Raw genomic sequence first — 21,688 nt, 5'->3', positions numbered from 1 at the left:
TCTTAATTAAGTTTATGTGAGAAGTACAGACTAGTGCACGAGTACTGCACTTTAGGCTTGGGCGGTATTACGGTATACCAAGGTATTTCGAAATACCGTCGGTATGATTTTCAATACCGTGACGTCACAGACTGTGCGCCAAATCACAGATGCGTTTCATTCTATTACACTGACACGGAGTTTTGACAGGGACGACATTGATTGTAATGCACAGCACGCGCCAGCAGAGGGCATGGGAGGGCAGTCCGTCTTTCCCGCTCTCAGAGCTCAGCACAGAGCTGAGCTGAGCAAGATGGCGGCAGCATTTGCCGGCCCCGAACTCGGACAACTAGTAAAAAAGAAAAATGCCTCTGCGCCTGTTTGGGACTATTTTGGGTTTACTCGTCGCCAGTGACTTCATCCAGCACAACGAGAGACAGAGGCACTTCTTTGGGAATGTTTAAGACGGGGTGAGTGAGTGTTGACATCTTTTAATCCTATGCAACTGGTTGATGGTTTTGTAGTCGAGGTCGGACGGTTTTAAAAACGAAAGCATTTACGTGCTAAACATTCACACGAGTAATCCAATGAATCAAATGGAAATAAGGTTTTTAACACATGCACGGAATAATATTGCCAAACTAGTTAGTGAATATAGCAAACTTTATTCAATAAGTCAAGTATTTACTCCCGGAAAATGTTTATGTATGATGATATATTGTTAACTTAGCTCATTATGGAAACAACGTCGGACATCTACAAACGCGTCCTGTATCCGATCTCAAAATGTGCCATTTGCACAATGTGTCATGTATGCAGCCCTTGTTTTGCACTTGCGCGCACGTCGCGGCACTTTGCGAGCGTCTACCGGCTCGGGCTGCATTTTACACCGAACATATAATATACCGTTCGAAACATCTATTTGCCGCCGAACGCCACCTCACTCAAGTCGACCCAAGTCATACCGTCAGTGGCGGCTGGTGGAAAATATTTTTGGTGGGGCTGGCTGTTGATATAGTGAGTAAAAAGCATTTTTTGGGGAGAAATTACCCCTTAAATTGGGACTTATACCGTATACCACGGTATGATGTCAGCAAGGTATGACGGTATGAAAAAAATGATACCGCCCATGCCTACTGCACTTCATGTAATGTGTTAAGCAAAATTGTTGTCACCGTTGTATTTAAATCTGTAAAGGCATAACACATTTTTTCGAACTGATGTTAGATAGTGTTTGTACTTGCAAGCACCCAGTTTTAGTAAAACATTATTTCTTAACCAGAAGTAACATAGTTCAGGCCAGTGGTTATTCCTAGAATCAGAGCTTCAATGTACATGTTTTTCTAATTATATCTTACAAAAAAACCTGCATTTTGGTGTTTTATATTTTATTTTGGAACTTCATAGTATGAAAAACACATAATTATGTGACTATGGTTTCCAAAAGTAAAATAAATGAAATATTATATACATTTTTGAATAAATGGTAAAACCAAGAATGTCACAGAATCAAAACCAGCCCATATTAATATAGTGCTTGAAAGACAATCAAGACCTGGAAATAGGGATGCACCGATACACATATTTTCACTTCCGATCCGATTCCGATAACTAAATTTGGATATCTGCCGATACCGATACTATTCCGATATCTCTGATAACAGTCTTGATCTTTCAAATTATACCAGCCACTTGATGATAGACCAAAGTATACTGGCACAGGAAGCACTTAAGTAGAAGTTGTAGCCTACTAAACCTCCAAAAAATAGCCCTTACATTTATGAGGACATACATGATCATCATCTTTACTGTTAACAAACTACACGCAAGCAGGATTTCAAGTTGGCCTTCAATATTTATTCACCTCAGCAACCCATAATGGGTAAAACATTGTCTTAACAAAACAAACAAATGAAGTGCAGCAGCACTATCTGAGATAACATAACACATAAAATAACAGTGAGGCCAGGATCAACCACTTTCACTTAAACATTGTCAGGTTCTTTTTTAGGAAGATTAGCATTTCTGCCCGCTCTGCTGTCAGGCGATTTCTCTTTTCATCCACGATATTGGATGCTGTGCTGAAAAGTCTTTCACTTTCCACACTGGTTGAAGGGGCACTCAGGAACTTTGTGGCAACTGCAGCAATGAGGGGAAACCGAGCATGGTGGTTTGCCCAGTATTGAAAAGGGCTGTCTGCCTCACCTATAGTTGGTTCCTTTAAGAACATCTGCATTTGTGTGACCGCAGTCTGGGTACCACTACCTCCTGCAGGTTCATCATGCTCCTCCAAAATTTTGTCATATAGACTGCTGAAGCTGCTTTTCATTTTGCCTGGAGGAACACCAGTGCTTGGCCCAGCTTCCATGCAAGCAATCTTCTTAGCTGGCTCAGCCACCGTTGTCCCAGCATCATCAGTGAGTGCTTGCTCCATCTTCTCCAGCTCTTGAATCAGGAGAGCCTTCCCCCTCCTGGCAGCTTCTCCACTTGTAAAGAATCTGACACACACACACACACAGAAGAAGAAACATTGAGTACAAGTTATACAGCTGGGCATGCAGGCAGACACACACACACACACACACACACACACACACACACACACACACACACACACACACACACACACACACACACTTCCCCGTTATCCAATTACTTTTAGTTTACATTAAGTTAATATCATTAAGAAATATTCACGTTAAAGTTAGGAATATGTTAACACTTGATTCAGCAGCATTTTGATTAAATTGCAACAAAAAATGCCTTACCTGTCCTTGTATCGAGCGTCCACTAAAGTGGCAAGAGCATAGAGTGGCTCACTTTCGATGTCGCTGAAACGCCGGTTGACAGCTTGGAGAAGCGTACTTTTCATTGTTTTGATGCCGCTGTCGGTATTGGTATTCTCTGCGAGCAGGCGTTGTAAAACTGTGACGGCTGGAATTACTTCGGCTGCAGTGGAGGTCGCCGAGCTGATTTTCCTGGTTAACTCCTCGAAGGGCTCCAGCACAGTCGCTGTTTTTTCAAGCAAAGCCCAGTCGTTGGCTGACAGTGTTGCTGGTAAGTTGTGGTCGGCAGCATAGGCACAGAGGGGTCGTTTCTCTTTCAAGATGCTCTTGATCATGTAATAGGAACTATTCCATCTAGTCTGCACATCTTGAACCAGGCGAGAAGGGTTCGTCGCTGTTCCCGCTTGCATTTCACGCTGCAGGTCTTCCAGGCGAGACTGTGCAAGTTGTGAATGCTTAAAGTGAGCTACGATTTTTCGGCTGTTTGCCAAGGCGTCGCTAACGCTGCGCTGTGATATGAGACCCTCATTCACAACGAGCTGCAGTGAGTGAGAGAAACAGCCGAGGTTAGAAACGGACATGTCTTGCATTGCTGCCTTCATGTTGCTCGCGTTGTCTCGCAGAATAGCATGTACCTTTTCCAGTGGGATCCCCCAGTTGTTTAGCATTTCTGTAATGGATGCTGCGATTGTTGCACGGTTGTGGGAGCCTCTGCACTTCTTTACTTGGAGCACGGCACTACAAAGCCTGTATGTCTCGCGGTCAATCCAGTGCACTGTAAGACTTATCAGTGACATTGGGCAGACATCTGACGTCCAAATGTCTGTCGTAAAGCTCAGATTTGGGACTCCCTTTAACTTGTCGGCTAACTTGGTTGACACTCGGTTGTAAAGTTCAGGTAGCGCAGTCTCTGACAAATATCTCCTCGATGGTAAACTATATCTTGGCTGCAAATGTTCCATCAGGCCGCGAAAACCTTCATTTTCGACCACTGATAATGGTTGGTCATCGAGTACGATGAAGTTCAGTACCTTCCCAGTTATTTCTTTAGCTTTCACGTTGTCTGGTGAGAGTTTACCTTGTCTTTCGAATGACTGTAGAAGTGACTCCTGACGGCTAGTCTGTGCTTTCAGCCCCCTCACGGCTAAGAACTCATCGTGCTCTTTAGGGTGGTGCTTCTGCAGGTGTTTTATTAGGTTTGTAGTATTGTATGTCGCAACGGAGCGTCCACCTCTGGATATAACGGCTTTGCAAACATTACATGTTGCTGTATTGCTTTGCAGTGAATCGAGAGAAAAGTATTGCCATACAGCAGACATATTGATAGTTAGCAACAAAATAGTTAGCACTAATTACCCGGCCAGAGACCAACTATGGCATGGAATTCTTGAACGGGGGCGTGCCTAGGCTACTGTGATCACTGAGATGGCCCCGTTTAGGAAATCCATTCCACATCTTGCAGTAGCAAAGCAACATACCAGAACCGTGCACGGAGAATCTTTTCAGCATAATGTGTGGATCGGAAATCTAGGGGTATGGATCGGAAATTTCCGATACGTGAATTACGTTGATATCGGAACCCGATACCGATACTGGATCGGATCGGCCCCATCCCTACCTGGAAAGAGTTAGTATTAATAAAGAGGCCCTTAAAAGCACTTTCATTAAGCTTACCAGAGTCTCTGACTTTGAGCCGTGTTCGAACAGTCATTTCAAAATTCCCCTGTAACACCAGCTTTACATCTGAAGTGCTGTTAATGCAGAACTTTGAACCTGAAATGATATAGGTTATAGCTTGCTGACATGTTTCAAAGCTAAATGTAGCTTATTCAGATATCTGAATGTGAGAGTTAAATGGACCCATATTAGGGATGCCAGAAACTGACCATGATCAAAATCGGACAGCCCTGGTGAATATTAATCGATTATTCGCCGCCGAATTGAAACTAAGCCAGGAAAAAAAAGAAAAACATAAATAATAATCAAAATATATATAAATAAAATCGAATTTTAAAAATAATTTTCGATTATGGAGACTATAACGAATATTCGAAAAATAGAATAATCGCTGGCATCCCTAACCCATATAAAAAGAACTATGCCCATGTAAAAAAAACTCAAAGTGAACCCGAGCTCGATAAACTTCTTTTTTTTTTACAGTTCTTTTTTAGGGGCTCCCCTAAAAGGGGTCTAAAATCACACCTGGTTAATTGTGGGGTGCCTTCCTCAATGTGCACACGTATCACATCAGTGCATTTTTCACTTATGCAAAATAAATGGAGTTATAATAGCTTTAGGTGTGTGAAAATGTTTAGAGCTGTTGTGTACATAATATTTCTTGTTTTTTTGAGTCCATTGTGTTCCAGCTCCACAAATGGAAAATGTTAGATCGGCGTCCCATCCTCCTTCTTGCCAAGAGAGGCACAAATGGTTTTGCGGCCGATTGCATCTGTCCATGGCAAATCGAGACAGAAGATGGTAACAATGCACTTGTTACCATAAAGAGGATTTACGAAAGCCTTATTAATGGTAAAGTATACAAATCTGCATGCTATATTTCAGCAATGTATCTGTTAACATTTTTTGTAAATTAGTTGCTCAGTTATCTGGTTTTAAATGTAAAAAAATGTGAATCACTGTTTACCAAGTAGTAAAAATATGTCGTTATGTCTTGTTTTGTCAGTTAAAGGGCCCATCTCATGCTTTTCTGGTTATTACCCGTCCCCTTGTGTGTTATGAAGCTTTTCCTGCATGTAAACGGTCTGCAGAGTCACAAACCCTCAAAGTACACCCTGTAGCGAGTAAAACTCTAACACAGAAAATACCTGTCTATGCTGCTCTTTTTCAAAAAAAATTCTTCCTGAGTATAGTGATGTAACGGGCATAGTGACGTACCGGCTCACACACACTCAGCCTTATCTTTTCTCAGCCGAGGCTCCGTGGATCTCCTCACGCACACACGCACTCACACTCACAGCCTGGATGTGTGTGTGTGTGTGTGTGTGTGCGCTCAGGCTGAGTTCCTCGCTGTCTCGCAGACCCCACGCAGCAACCAGGAAACAACACCAGTAATCCAGCTCACACTGTCTGCTCCTCGAGCCTCAAAGGGCGGAGCAGCGAGCCCCCCAACGTCCCGCCAACACGGCACCCAGACCCCACGCAGCATTCTCATCTGTTTGTCCTTACTGGTGTCATTTCCTGGTTGCTAACAAACGCCATTGTAACACAGAATCACTGATGTTCCGCTGTTTCATTTTTAGCTGTAATTACTCAGATTATAAATGTATATGGCGGATTATACTTGGTCATTTATTCACCATGCGTCTACTTTTTTTTCTTCTCAATAGTGACTTTGGCAGTTGAACCTGAGGGCCCTTCAACCACACAGGCAGAAATGGCCGCAGACCCAGGATCAGACTTGTCTGTACCTCTTACCACCGAGGCTGACACTGAGTTCACTCTCTTCCTCACTCCTGTGTCCTCCGGCCTGACTCCTGCTCTCTCCTCCGGGCTGACTCCTGCTCTCTCCTCCGGCCTGACTCCTGCTCTCTCCTCCGGCCTGACTCCTGCTCTCTCCTCCGGGCTGACTCCTGCTCTCTCCTCCGGGCTGACTCCTGCTCTCTCCTCCGGCCTGACTCCTGCTCTCTCCTCCGGGCTGACTCCTGCTCTCTCCTCCGGGCTGACTCCTGCTCTCTCCTCCGGGCTGACTCCTGCTCTCTCCTCCGGCCTGACTCCTGCTCTCTCCTCCGGGCTGACTCCTGCTCTCTCCTCCGGGCTGACTCTTGCTCTCTCCTCCGGCCTGACTCCTGCTCTCTCCTCCGGGCTGACTCCTGCTCTCTCCTCCGGCCTGACTCCTGCTCTCTCCTCCGGGCTGACTCCTGCTCTCTCCTCCGGCCTGACTCCTGCTCTCTCCTCCGGGCTGACTCCTGCTCTCTCCTCCGGCCTGACTCCTGCTCTCTCCTCCGGGCTGACTCCTGCTCTCTCCTCCGGCCTGACTCCTGCTCTCTCCTCCGGGCTGACTCCTGCTCTCTCCTCCGGGCTGACTCCTGCTCTCTCCTCCGGGCTGACTCCTGCTCTCTCCTCCGGGCTGACTCCTGCTCTCTCCTCAGTGTCTTCCTCACAGAAAAGAAGACCAACGAGGAATAAAGTGGCAATTAATGGTATGTGCGGGTTAATTAGTAATTATCTTATTTACATCGACTGAAACTGTGTTTGATTTTGCACATTGAATTAGTTAAAGAGAGAGAAAACAATCATCGGTACAATTAGAATACACCACCTTTTGTTTTGTTTAAGACTTTGCAGTATCAAAAGTCTCAGTGCCATTTTGAACAGTTTAATTGAGCACAATGTGATGTTAGGCAATGTTTAGGAGGTTATTGCTGAACTTCAACTTATTACCATCTTTTAATTCCTTGCAGAATGTCCCATTCATCAAGGGTCAGACACTTTCCCCTACAAAAAACTACTGAGGGAACGAATCAGGGAGGTTTGTTTAGAAAATATTTTTAAATAAATAAACAATGACAATAATGTTTCCGTGGAACCAAGTCTTATCTTATTGGATTTTCGTATACTTTGTTTAAAAGGACTGTTTCAGTCTTAAGCATGACTGCTAATGTAAATATTGAAATTACAGTAACAATAATTTATTATTAATTTAAGGTTGAGGTACTTGTGTAATGCTTCATGTCGCATTAATGCATCATGTCCAGCCATTTATTTATATATTACATTTTTTCTTGTAATCCTTTGTAGGTGAATTCCTATTCTTGGCAGTACAAATATTTTTTTAAATAATAATAGTATTCCAAAATATTAAACTGATGGGGAAAATGCTATTGACTATGTTACAGTCCTTCATATGTTTGAGTTAATCGTACCTACTATTATTTCAAATTATCATTTGATTTCACTGGACTTTTTGTATTTACATGTATGACATTTGAAAAAAATGAAGTTTACCTAAAATCTGTGTTTCTTTACTCAGGGCCATACCGAGGTGTTGGTGCAGTGGCAGTCTTGCTCTGGATGGTATGTATCTAATCTGAAGTTTCCTTCAGTGTAGCTGATGGGTCTGGCAGAACAGGGGCCACAAAGTAGTCTTACCAACCAACTTCATCAACCCTGAGATCACTAACTTAAACATTTTGGGTTCCTCAGCAGTAAATTGAATTTAGTTGATCACATGGGGGTGGGGAGCCATGTCATCAATGGCTCTATCAGACGTTTGCGCCATAAAGTAAGACATCCAAGTTCTCTGCCCTTCGTCATTCAGACATCGCGCCCTAGAAACGCTGTCTGATTGTAACACATAAGCAGGGAAGTAGCCTACATTGAAATAGAAATTAAAATATACAATAGAGTTTATCATTGATCAATATCACTAAAGGTTAAATGATTGATATGTGAGGCTGGATGGTATTTGATCTCTTTTGTAATTACTGACTTGTTACATTTGTTCTTAACAATTATACTATAAGTATAGTTAGTAGTAATAAGTAGTATTATTTCTGTGTGCAGTCTTGCAGGCAGTTGTCTAAGTTTAGTGCTGTATGTTTGGGCATTGATAAGACAGCAAATTCAAAGAGTTGGTCAAATGAAACATTGACTTTGAAATAAAAAATGTACCTTGTATTATATATGATGTACGTGTTATATATAAATATATACATTATACTGCACTTTCATCATGATATTTTTGAGTGACTTAGTATATCTTCTCATTTGAAATAGCATTGTCAACATACTGTAGAACTACATATTCCAAAAAGTAATACTTTTTGCTGTGTCAGTATTGTCATACTGATATTCTGTACAAACTGTGAAGTCCATTGAGACAAATGTAACATTTGTGATATTGGGCTATATAAATAAACATTGATTGATTGATTGATTGATTGACTGTTTCTGTTTTACAGTGGGGCGAAGTGGAAAAATTCCTGGGAGCCAAAGGAAAACTTTTCCAGTTAAATATGGCTGACTTTTTTTTTTCTATTTTGGAGTAATAAAATACATATAAAAAAACATCTATGTAAGTGTTGTGCCTATTTGTGTTCTTATGTTATCAGTGAGCTGAAGCCAAGACAAATACAAATATGTTTTAAGTGTATCCATACAAACTCATTCTCTAAAACTGTCATGATTGGTCTGTTGTGAATGACACCCATGAGGAAAAAGGTCCTATACATTATATCACATCGGCAGGGCTGTGATGTGATGAGGCCCTCGCGAGCGTCGACGGGGGGGTGGTGTGTAAACCCTGGACACACCAAGCCGATTACAGCTAGTGGAGCCTCGCAGCAGAAACTGTGGCGCGCTCAATTGCGCCGCATTTGCGCATCAGATGAGGCTCCCTCCACAAGATGAGGGCGAGAGGCAGACGCAGTCTGTGTGATCGGCGTGTATGGAGGGGCGGGCCTGCACATCGGCATATCACAGACTGGTGCATACATTGTACAGGCGGCAATTTGAAATGGAACGCAGCCCACACACGGCAGACAAACCCAAACACTTTTGGAACACGCCACCTCCAGACACATTAACATGCACTCCCCTAACTTTCCCCTAATCTGACATTGTATTTCATTCCATAACATATAAATATACTGTTCACCCATGTGAAACACACACACTGAAACCAAAATAATTTACAAACATGTGAAAATCTTTCATATGCGATGGAAACTTCTGAAGCAATGGAAACAGGAGTCAGAGAGACACGAGGAGAGCAGGAACTTTGATGGCAAACTGATGGTTTATTCACAAGACATGTTGTGTGCCACGAATTGACACAAAAGATGCCAAACCAATTCTGAAGATCTCTACCCCAGACCCATATTTAGCTAGTTCTGAGAGAAGAATCAACATTGTGCATAACAAGATAAAACCAACACCTCTATCAGCTGACGCCAATAGGCAGGAACAGGGAGACAAAACACTGAGAGCACAGTAGCCAAGGCTACAGGTGCCTGTGCTCAGTCAGGACAAGACCTGGGGGGTATACCACGAAACTGGTTCAACCTAACCTGGATATGTTTGAGTTAGCCGGTTGGCCTAATCCAAAACATACGCCCTCTCGCTAAACGGCACTACGACACGGGTTATCAAGTGGATCGCTCAAGCCAGCCGTGCCTATCTAGTTAGGTGCGCGTTCACATAAAAGGGGTAGTATTTGGAGCATTCGACCAATCACAAACATGGAGAAGCGTACTGACAGCGCAGCGCGTATACTTCCTGAATGAAAAGTCAACTATATAATTAGACAAATATGAAGACTTTAAACATCCATGACTCAAACACTTTATCCAGGATAAAAGCCAAATAGCTGCACCTGCAAGGTGAACACAGCTGGTAAAAGAAAAAGTGTTTGAATGCGTACATTAACAGGTTTATGATATGCCCCGTCTAAGACACGATCTGACTTTAATTACATTTGACTCGAGTGTTTCGTAATGTGTTGCTTAAAATAATACTTCTGCATACAGTATGTGACACTGTAAGTGTTGCACGGCCAGATACGGCTCAGCTGACTCAGATAAGGAGATATATGATACATTATGATGTGATGCCGCGGACTGTACTGTTACTTTGATCCAGTTACTTATGTTGTGGCAGATATTTAATTAAGCTTTCTTAACGCTAATGTTATAATAGTCAGATTGCTCTGAAGATGGGAGGTGATATTCTATTAATGTTCACATTCACACGTGAACACGTTTGGTTCTATGCAAACTCAGTAATATCCATTGTGATACAGTTATAAGGCCTTCACAAGAGACTGTCAGTGGAGATTAAAGGGGATCAGGAGCTCACGTCTTCTCAGAGTCCTTGGTATCTGGCTTGATGATTGTCTCACATTTCTAAACTTCATGTCAATAACCTGCTTAAAAAGCTGAGGGTTAGCCTAGGTTTCTTCTACAGGAACAAGTCCTGTTTCTCTGCTTGAGGCCAGGAAAAGGCTAGTCACTGTGACCTTTTGACCTGTGCTGGACTATGGTGATTTGATCTATATGAATGCACCTGCCAATTGCCTGGTCAAGTTAGATGCTGCGTATCACAGTGCACTGAGATTTGTGACAAACTGTAAAGCATTAACCCATCACTGTACCCTGTATGCAAGGGCTGGTTTGCTTTCACTAACTGTACGGAGGCTCAGTCACTGGTACATTTTTATATACAAAGCCATGTTAGGGAAACTTCCATCTTATATCTGCTCCCTGATCTCACGGAAAATTGTAAGTGGCTACTGCCTGAGATCGAATGCTGTGGTTTTATTAAATGTGCCAACTGCTAGGACTGTCTTAGGGAAGACAGCTTTTAGATGCGCAGCTCCTCTGTCTTGGAATAGTCTGCAAATTAAATGGAAACTGAGCAATCTGGTGCCACTAAATGTTTTTAAAGCTCGGTTGGATGCTACTCAATCGGAAGCTATTGGTACCTGTTTATGTGGATAGTTATGTAAATGGTGCTGTATGATGTCCTTTTGTTGTTCTGTTTATGTTTTTATGTTTCGTGTGGAACCTACTTGAGCAGGTCTCCCTTGAAAAAGAAATCAATGATCTCAATGGGATACACCTGTATAAATAAAGGTTTGAAATTAAATGAAATGAGAGTCATCATCATCATGTTCTCTCTGCTGCTGCTGCTGCTGCTGGCAGCTGGAAGTGAGTCAACACTTATTATACTGCTGTTTAACAGGATAATCTGTCATATAACTTTTTTTTGTATTTGTACAGGTGTGAAGTGTGAACAGTTGACACAGCCAGCTTCTGTGACTGTGCAGCCAGGTCAACGTCTGACCATCACCTGTCAGGTCTCTTATTCTGTTAGTTAATAATAATAATAAAATTCAATAACATGCTTTAACCACTAGGTGCCCGTTTATCAGCTGTGCACCGTTATGGTGTAAATACTGCCTATCTACCAATTGGATCCAATATAAAAGTCAGCCGAATTACTGTTGATATTGCAAGGAGACATATTGTGTGAAAATAAATCTAAGATGTTGTTAAATGGCTGATATATTTGTGATCCACGTCACGTTTTCAGTTTTGGCGGCAGTTCTTCCTGTTTGTATAGAAGTCTTCTCATCAGGGCTCTATAAATAGATAACTACGGCAGATATGTAATATGTAATGCAGCCGAACCATGTATTACAATGCCGTTATGTGATTAGCTCCAAAGAGAAAAGCAAGCAAACTCGGAATAAAGTATTATTATTATTTTTTAAAATGTTTTCGGATTTCACATCGTATAAACACCATTTCCCAACGTGCATTGCGGCTAAACCATGAATCACCGAGCTGAGGATCTTGGTTATGGCTAGAAAGGATCCGTCTTGTGTAAAACTCTCGCGAGAGTTCGGCTGAATGTCACGTGGCTGAATGTTTACGTTTGGCAGGCAGCCTTTCAGTTAGGATCGTTAACATCAGTTGGCCACAGCAAATGATGGTGAGAAGCTAAACTATCTATTAATTATGTCAATGACAGGGAGTGTGATCGTTGAAAAGCGGTCTTGCTGGTGTTCAAAGAAGAATGACAACACTGTAGATCACCAACACTATGGTTTATTTTTTATTCACAGGCAAGTCAACGTTGTCGCAGTAAAAGTCCCAAGATAGCTCCTGGTGCAATAAAATGTTCCCTTGCAGTGTTTTACTATTATGTCTGATGTTTCTCTATTAATATTGCTGCTGCATTAATGTGTATGTTGCATCATGTTACTGCTGTAGATGTGTTTCCGAGCCGCTCCGATTACAACGAGAGTTACAACGAGAACGTGACGTCATATTTACAATAGAAGGATCCTTTCTAGCCATAACCGAGGATCTTGCCTACGTCTGTTTCCGGTATTGTTTTTGACGGATGTATTTTGTTATACACACATTCCTTCACATTTAAATTAAAATGTACATTAAAATATTTCATGAGGCTTTCTAAAATGTTTTAAAATATAACTACGGTTCGAGTTGAAGAGTTTATAAATTAACATGAACCGAAGCTGTTGCCTGGTAACGCAATCGTGCAACGTCACGTCCGTTAATTCCACATCCACACACATCGATTTAATAAATGAATATAGCCTTTGTATCTGCTAAAAGAGGTGCCGACCAGCTGGGGCAACAGAAAATTGGCGAAATTGAGTGTGACTATTACAAATGAAATCATTATTATATTAATATTGATAATAATAACAACCGACCGTCGGGGTAGCATTTGCTTGGCATTTCCGGGTATATCTCCACTGGTTGGGCCACGTTAACAATACTGTGTAATTGTCACGTTTGAAGGGACGAAATCGTGACAGCTTCACGTCTCCCATCATGGTAAATCGTCACATGTTCACGTCTTGCCGTGATACCGGGTTGTGCTGACCATGTCCATGCCTTTATGACAACAGTGTACCAATCTTCTGATGGCTACTTCCAGCAGGATAACTCACCGTGTCACAAAGCTCAAATATTCTCCAACTGGTTTCTTGAACATGACAATGAATTTTACTCAAATGTCACAGTCCACAGTCATCAGATCCAAATCCTACAGTGCACCATTGGGATATGGTGAACGAGAGATTTGCGTCATGGATGTGCAGCCGACAAATCTGCAGCAACTGTGTGATGCGATCAGGTCAATATTGAGTGAAATCTCTGAGGAATGCTTCCAGTACCTTGTTTAATCTATGCCATGAAGACTTAACGCAGTTCTGAAAGCAGATGGGGGTCCAACCCATCCTAGCAAGGTGTACCTAATTAAGTGGCTCGTGAGTGTATTACTTAGCTCAATTTGTATTGTTAGTGTGTGTCTGTAGGAGTAAAGTCTAGACACATTCTTTGGATGTAAGCATTGGCTAATTAAACAGATCATGATTAAATGACATGATGATAATAAGGGTGATCACCAAAACCTTATACCAGGGGTGGGGAACCTCTGGCCCTCGAGGTAACTCGGATCTGAAGGTGACTGATAACTGCTAATGGCATTTACTTGAATACCAGACATAGTAAATGCAAAGCAGGATCATATAAAAAAAAAGGTAATAAACAAGCCATTAAATCGTAATACTCGTTTTAATACGTTGACATGCATACAACACAATAGACTTTTTAAGTCCTGTTCGTTGTCCTGTTTGTTGTCCTTATCACCGTCCTGTTAGTTTTCCTCATCACCGTCCTCATCACCGTCTTGTTCGTTGTCCTCATCACCGTCCTCATCACCGTCTTGTTCGTTGTCCTCATCACCGTCCTCATCACCGTCTTGTTCGTTGTCCTCACCACCGTCCTCATCACCGTCCTGTTCGTCGTCCTCATTACCGTCTTCAATGTCTTCCTCCATCATGAGAAAAGACGAGTCCGAGCCAATACAGCTGTAGGTGCTGGTGACTCTGCTCAGTTTCTGCTCCAGAAGATATTGATGGTGTAAAATACAGCAGTGCAGTCCCCTGTATCCCTCTTCTGTTATATCGCTTGGAGAAACTAAAATAAAAAGACAAAATGACAGTCTATGTAAGGCAACTTTTAGTTAGCATTGATGTTGGTTCCATATAAGCAATTTGAATGTTTAACTCCGAGGCTGTATATTAGCTAAAAAGATTTGTGATTCAGAAAAAATGCAATCATTACAGATGCTATTCAGTGATAGACATTTGACACTGGGAGGGGGGCAGTGGCAAATGTTATAAATCGGTATTTGTGGAACATACTTTGGTTTCTGATGTCGTCTTTTGTCTGATGAAGGAGGCGGTCCAGTTTGTCCAGTGCCTGCCTCAGATTTTGACAATGCTGGGTCATCTCCTTCACAATGATGACTTTCTCCTCTTCCATACGCCTGACCAGCATAACCTGGTCAAAAAGTCGCCTCTTTGTGCGCAGGTTCACCACTATAATGGAAAAAACACAAAATATAACAACCACAATGGTAAGGCTAATAAAACAAATAATATCAGTTTGTATTCAATCTTTTTTAATTAAATTGACCAAAACCTTAAAATCTGGTAAAAAAAAATTCAACCTCGCCGCTTGCTGAATTTTTTCAATTCTGTCTATGTTGGCAGAATTACATTCAGTATGTCTTGAGATTCAACATTAGTATGCAGTTCAGGGTGGTCAGGAAGGGTTTTACTGTTTCCATAGATATGCCTGTCCCAGTGAGACTAGACTATTAAGACTTGATAGGGCAACATCATACAGACCTTTCAATATAATTATTTTTAAATGATTTGTTGTGATCATGATGATTTGTGACACCTATGTTGATAGCTCTGTGTTACATTGGTGATTGTATTCTAGTACTTCAACTGAATTTATGGAATATCTAGGGCAAACAAAAACAAGTTGTTTCTTACCATCTCCTTGCGCCTCCCAGGGCAGAATGACATCCTCAGACAGACCGCATGCTGCTTCTGTGTCAATTTTCTCTGAACAGGCATCAATGGTGTTGTACTGCAGTATCCTCTCTCTGAGTTTCTTCTTGAGCTCTGTCAGTCTTCTCCGTTTGCGTTGCCTTGTTTGGTTGCTGTCTGTAAAGTAAAACAAAATACAAATAAACTAATATTAATAATACAAACAACAACAACAAGAAACAAATATTGTTTCTAGATAACGTAATAATAAATACCATTTTGTCGATAGAGGTCGTGTTTCTTTCTTCGGAGGGAATAAATAATTTCATCTATTTCTCTCTGGAGCTCCTCTTGGCTACTCTGGGCTCCATGTTTCTCTTGAAAACAGAAACAACAAGGTGTAATCATAAAACATGAAGCCAAATGTTTGGAAATATGGAACCAAATCTATACCACAGTGATCATATAACATACCAGTGGCTGCCCATTGCTTGACCTCCAACACCCACTGCTCCGTGTCCTCCAGGGAGATGTTCAGCTCTTGCTTGAGACTCTCAAGATTGTCCACTTCAGTTTGTGCTCTCTGTGTAGTCTGGTTAGAATGTTTAAAAGGAAAAAGTGAATATGCGTTCCAGTTGGTTGAGAAGGTTGTTTTTTACTGAATTCCTTTATGCACATTAACTGACCAGACAACAACATGAAATGCTAAACACCTTCTCTTCAAGGTTGGCAAGTATCACCTTAGTGTCCCTTTTTTTTCAAGATCAAGCAGGATTAACATTATTATTATTATTATTATTATTATTATTATTATTATTATTATTATCCAGAAATTCAGATGAATCAACCTATAGTGCTTTATTAAAAACAAACAGAACAGAGACTCTCTTGGCAGAACAGTGTGCCATGGCAGCACCATCATAATGAAATTATTGCAGAATACATTCAATTCAACAACATGTAGCTAAGGATGGTGTTAAATTACTACAACAACAAACTCGGATAGTCTTAATATACATTTTGAAATGCAGCATGGACGTCTTACTTTGACAAATCTCTTTGAGAGTGTCTTGTGGAGATTCTCCACCTTCCTGTGGTTCCATTGCATAGCCAGCACGGTTATCATATCTGCTCTAGCTGTAAACACAAAAACATGAAAATTCATATGAGCTTTACAATGTGGCACTACTTAAAACTATTTGTTTTCCTCTACCAACCTGATTTGGTCATGTATTTTGTTGTCAGAGCTGCCCTTGAGAGGAAGCTGTTAACCTGTTCCACTTCCTCGCCGACAGTATTTCCAGCACCTTCCTGGCTTCTGCCACCCCACTTCACCTGCTCAGAATCATAAACAATGAGATCTAGCTATTTAGTTCAATATTATAATTTCTTGTACTGTACATCTTTAGTTATCATCAGTGTCAGGAGCAATTTCAGAAAGTTAAAATGTTCTGATATTGAATTATGCTTTGAACTACAATGTCACAACTGCAGTTATTTGAAGCTCTATTCATTCATTATTTCTACAGTGCGGATATATTTACTAAAATAAACATAATGGGTTTTGGAAGCCTATCCTTGTGACAGTCTGTTTTGTAACAATTTTGTCAACATTTGTAACTATTACAATTATTCCACAGGCTTGAATAGAATATACTACATGATATTCTTATGTGCACTACAATTTCTAAAACATTTGAATCTAGTGACACAAATGTTTAACTTGCATACTGTACCTCGCATTTGCCTGTGTGGGCCTTGGCGTGCATTACAGAGAGAAAAGGTTTCATCTCTGTAAGTGGTTGGAGCTCAGGCAACTTTGCTGCCATCTTCTCCAAATAAGGCCAGTACCTGTAATGACAAAATCAATTAGCTTTTCCAGTTGCATGATGGCATAATAGTAAAAAGATAAACCAGGTCCTTAAAATTACCAGTACAATCCTTGTAACCAACATCAGCATTTATCCAAATGAATGTTTTTTTTGCTTTACATCTACTGGATGTGCAAGAATTAAATAGATAACACGTTTCCCACAAACACTTCCAATTTTGCAATAGTTATAACTACCTGCAGGCAACATCCATACAAAAGAATCTTGCATTCGCAACTTCAGCCAGCTCCTTCTGCAGGAACATTGGGTAGGCATATATTTCACCACGGTAGTGATTTAGGCCTTGTAGTAAGATGCCATGTCTGCACACAGCTATTTGCAGTCCTTCCTCATCCACCTTGGCCCTGGACTTGTGTGAGGTTTCTCTGCAAGCTGTGAATGTTGCCGGTCCACAAACATCACGACCACTTTTCTGAAATAGACACAATCTGTTACATTTAACCCTGTGCTAAGAAAAATAAATAAAGGGTTAAGGGATTGAATAGATTCTTACAATCGTCATCTGGCTCCTGATTTTGTCGACAAAGGCAGACACTTTACTGTCCTGGGCAATGAACAGTCCATCAAATAGAGACGGTTCATCTGTCCTGCGAAATTCGAGAAAGACATTGTAAGCAACATTATCATACATACATAAGTTTGATTGTGTCCTCTATTTAATGTGGCCAATTTGCTTTTGCCATAACATTTTCATAAATGTGGAAAAGGTCTTTGTGAATTTGATCTGTAATTCTGTGTAAAGTCTTTTGCCACCATTATTTAACATTAGTGAAAAGTTTACTGACTTCTTGTAAAAAGGTAAAAATAAAAGTACATCCTTTATATTGATGGGCATGGAATAGGGCAGAGGAAGGCATAGAAAAAGGTTCCTGGGCAATTTAATACATTTTTCATGAAGCGATTATATCCAAAACTGGTTCTTAGCTCCAACATATCCAACTAACGTCAACCATTTAACATTTTAAAGTTGAGTTAACTTTACAGGCGTCATATATAATAATTTTTATGAATTGGATTTATATAATTATGTGTAATTTCAAACCAACTATTGTTTTCTGATGGTCTACAAACTTTGGAAAAAGAAATTGCAGAGTTGGGGAAAGTTAGACATTTCAGCAAAGACATTCAGCTTAGTCAATAAAACAACAACTAAAATGAGAATATGATTTCACTGACCCTCTGGACTTCTTGAAGCGATAATGCTTTCTATTGCCATCTACAGCAATAGCCAGCATGTCAGGTGTGCATGCTGGGCATTTAAAGGGCTCCACCAGGCATAGATCTTCTTGTCTGTAATTACAGAAGGCAAACTCCCGAAAGACTCTGTGGAAGATATCGCTACAGATTCTGCCTGTCTGGAAAAAAGAATGGTATTCATTTGGTTAATTAAAAGTTTGGTATTCAAAAATCTTGAAAACCACATTTTATTCTTACCCTTCCTGTGGAAAACGATCGATGTTCAAGCATTTTTATAAATACTTGCTGGGATAATGCTGGGCTGGCCAATTTCATTTGCTCGAATGATGTGAACACATCAAAGTTAAAAATAATTTTGCAGCTGTCGGTTGCTGGCCAGTATTTGTATCCCAGCAAGTCACCTATGCTCGGGGACCATTTGGCGGAACAAATTGGGCAGCACACAGAAGGCAGACGAACGTTGTATGGACCTGAGAAAAAATATAAATGTGCAATTTGACAGCTATCTATGCAATGTAGGACAAAAGTATAATAGTAATCCTGTATTTCTGCTTGATCGTCTTCTGGTGGCAACAAACCATTGATAGTCACCAACACGGTCTGCTTTCCTGGGATGATGGTGAAATCTTGGCTTGGACCACAGAAGCAGATTTGGGATGGCGGAGGAATTGGAAGCAGACACACTGCAGCAAAGACAATTTCAGAGATTCATATGCATGTTAGGACATGTTAGGAAATGTAGTCAATACAAATTGAGACATTTTAACTGTTAAAGCAAACTTCCGACATGGTGAAAATGATGCCGCTGTATATGTAGTGCACATTAGGAAACCATGGTAAGGGAATATGTAATACCTTATTTGAACCCACCTTGTTCACAGAGTCCATATTGGCCACTTTCATCCACAACCACTAAGGATGTGGGAGGAATAGGTCTGTAAAACCCATCAAACATGGCTTCCCTGTCATGGAAGACATGTTTACCATGGATAATAGGGTCACATGCCGGACAAAGAAAGGGAGTTCCTGGTGGAACACAGTCCAAGCACCGGACCACAGCATCAGCAGTTTTGCATTGGAGACAGGAACGTGTAGTGACAATCTCTGCAGCCAATTTCAAATTAAGGAGCTCTGGCATTGCAGCTCTGAATTTTTGTTCACGTTTCAACTGTCTTTGGGTCCATGTTGATGCAGTGGGTGTTTCTTCTGATGATGCAGGGACAGTGAGAGAACCCAACAGGTTTCTCAGTGTCTGAAGATGTTGATCTAAAATAACAAAATATAAAACAAATCATGGAATTTAGTTTAATTTAAAAAAGATATTCCATACATGGCTTTTCACTTTACAATGTATCATGAACAAAGCTATTACATACTACAAACAATTACCTACATTTCAAGTTGAAGGATAATTTAAGAATTCATTGTGCATACCAAGACTTGGGACCTGTAGAGGAATCTCATGTGTCTCCTCGACCTCTGGGGACTTCTGAGAGCTGGAAGGTTTAACTGCATAAAACAAAGTACGAATTTATGGGAAACATTATTGAGGACCGACCAACGACATTAAAACTTAATGAAACACTAGAACTAGATTATATTTTACAGACCAGATCGATTCTTATTCCAATGTTGGGCTATAATGTTCCCATCCAGGTCCCTCTTCCTCCAGGAAACATTTGATCCTTGCGTTATTTTCTTTGGTATCTTCTGTATCTTCGGTTTCTTTGGTTTCTTTGGTATCTTAATATATAAATATATAAAAGAGATTATATATTTCCCTTAATTGTTGCACACACATCTTTGTAATGTGTGTGTCTGTTATCATTTGAGTAAATGTTATAATACATTTTTGGATAATGTTGTACTTGCCTTATTTGCCAACTCATCTGCGAGGGCATTCCCTATCTCTAGCCATTCATTCAGTTGCTTGGATGACATTTTTAAGTGAGGATAAAAAGGGCAACAACAAACAAAGGATGAACTGACATACAGGGAGGGAGAAAAACAAAACAAAAGACAAGAAAACGAGAGGGGTGAAAGAGAGTAGGAAGAGGAATATGGCTCTGAAAAGAACCGTTGATTTTTTTATGATAATAGGCTACTTCATATAATTGAATTGATAGATGACCTGAAAAAAACCAAACAGATGAACTCAGATTAGCTGTGCTACCATGTAATTTAATTGTTGCTTCATAAATAAGCATTCGCCAAAAAAAAACTACAGGCACCAAAATCAATCAAGTCCCAGGTAAATCAGTAATTACAGGGAAATATATTTCTCTTTTTAACTAGATGTGATGCTTTCACAAAACTTAAGTTGAATTAGCGAATGTTTAAAGTAGTAAAACAACTATGACCTGATGATATTCAAGTGTTGAACTTACCCTAACTATCATTAATGCAACATGTTAGGTGACATTTCGAAGAAAGAAAAAGTGTGTGCATTATAAAAAGCGCCATGTAAATGTCAACTATTATTATTATTATTATTATTAAAGTGCCATTTCCTTTCGCATTGTTTACGTTCATATCATGTCCTGGTATGGTTAGCTGAATATACATACTTTTGCCATTGTTATGTGTTATGTCACGTGCTACCAAGGGTTTTGTTTTTAGGCAAGATTTTAGCTCCTTTTGTGCGAAGGAGAAAACTCTCCCTACAACTTGTTGTAGACGAACCTTCTTATATTGCAATACATATCTGTTAGCGCATATAAGCTAAGCGCTAAGCGCTAACCTTTACAGCCATGCTATTGCTAACAACATGCATTCGCCTATACTGCCTATGCCACCGCCACGGGCCAGCCCTAAAACGTAAAACTGAAATATCGTGGTTAAACATGCTTAGTAGAAAAACGACAGGATTAATTAAAAGCGTAAACAAATCAAATGAAATACAGAAATCAGATTTACCACTTGTAAAGCTCTGACGCTCTTTAACAATCCTTCTTCTTCTTCATCTTCTTCTTCATCTTCATCTTCTTGGCTCGTCGCACTTTTATTGATGCGCAAGGTTAAAGTTCACGGGATTACGATCGTGACAAAACGTGACAAAAGGTTGTAATAAACTGCTGCTAGAAATGAATAATGGGAAAGCTACGTGGCTATGGGTCGTAATATCGTGATCAACACTGCTTAAACAATCGACCTATTTGGTCGTTTTTTGTAGGAGGACAGGCTGTTCAGAAAACACCAAAGCATTTCAGAAAACACTACAGCATTTAAGAAAACACTACAGCATTTAAGAAAACACAACAGCATTTCACAAAACACAACAGCATTTCACAAAACACAACAGCATTTCAGAAAACACCACAGCATTTCACAAAACACAACAGCATTTCAGGAAACACCACAGCATTTCACAAAACACAACAGCATTTCAGAAAACACTACAGCATTTCAGAAAACACTACAGCATTTCAGAAAACACCTCAGCATTTCACAAAACACAACAACATTTCACAAAACACAACAGCATTTCAGAAAAG

The 21,688-nt window shown here is 40.5% G+C and overlaps 1 protein-coding gene and 1 long non-coding RNA gene across 5 annotated transcripts; one reads left to right on the top strand and one right to left on the bottom strand.

Moving 5' to 3' along the window:
* Nucleotides 1-6,783: 6,783 nt before the first annotated feature.
* On the top strand, nucleotides 6,784-8,796 carry LOC307013289. Of its 2 annotated transcripts, XR_013800923.1 has the most exons (3): nucleotides 6,784-6,925; nucleotides 7,187-7,799; nucleotides 8,687-8,796. It is a non-coding gene; the product is annotated as an uncharacterized lncRNA (long non-coding RNA). The 2 variants fall into 2 exon arrangements; XR_013800924.1 differs by having other exon boundaries at nucleotides 7,187-8,796.
* Nucleotides 8,797-13,815: 5,019 nt separating this feature from the next.
* Nucleotides 13,816-21,373, bottom strand: LOC307040565 (uncharacterized protein). 3 transcript variants are annotated; one of them, XM_079683531.1, is made up of 18 exons: nucleotides 21,111-21,373; nucleotides 20,067-20,325; nucleotides 19,805-19,937; nucleotides 19,629-19,703; nucleotides 19,065-19,460; nucleotides 18,773-18,877; nucleotides 18,432-18,664; nucleotides 18,174-18,352; nucleotides 17,491-17,584; nucleotides 17,174-17,409; nucleotides 16,842-16,956; nucleotides 16,323-16,440; nucleotides 16,151-16,242; nucleotides 15,580-15,697; nucleotides 15,381-15,482; nucleotides 15,109-15,282; nucleotides 14,467-14,643; nucleotides 13,816-14,239 (listed from the first exon to the last, which is right to left on the bottom strand). In XM_079683531.1, the coding sequence occupies exons 2-18, from the start codon at nucleotides 20,133-20,135 to the stop codon at nucleotides 13,917-13,919; spliced, it is 2,739 nt and encodes a 912-aa protein (XP_079539657.1). In that variant the 5' UTR covers nucleotides 20,136-20,325; nucleotides 21,111-21,373; the 3' UTR covers nucleotides 13,816-13,916. The 3 variants fall into 3 exon arrangements, with proteins under 3 accessions (XP_079539657.1, XP_079539658.1, XP_079539659.1); XM_079683532.1 differs by having other exon boundaries at nucleotides 20,067-20,178; XM_079683533.1 differs by having other exon boundaries at nucleotides 14,127-14,265.
* Between the last annotated feature and the right edge of the window lie 315 nt (nucleotides 21,374-21,688).

The sequence above is a fragment of the Notothenia rossii genome, assembly GCF_949606895.1.
Source record: "Notothenia rossii genome assembly, chromosome: 1".
NCBI classification, from domain to species: Eukaryota; Metazoa; Chordata; class Actinopteri; order Perciformes; family Nototheniidae; genus Notothenia; species Notothenia rossii.
The sequence above is the reverse complement of the archived record's forward strand: the minus strand, read 5'-3'. Positions and strand labels throughout refer to the sequence as shown.

Coding starts and splice junctions, on each gene's coding strand:
- LOC307040565 (XM_079683531.1), bottom strand. CDS start 20,135: ATGTCATCCAAGCAACTGAATGAATGGCTAGAGATAGGGAATGCCCTC. Junction 18,878..19,064: donor ATATGGACTCTGTGAACAAG/GTGGGTTCAAAT, acceptor TCTTTGCTGCAG/TGTGTCTGCTTCCAATTCCT. Junction 18,665..18,772: donor CGTGTTGGTGACTATCAATG/GTTTGTTGCCAC, acceptor ATTTTTTCTCAG/GTCCATACAACGTTCGTCTG.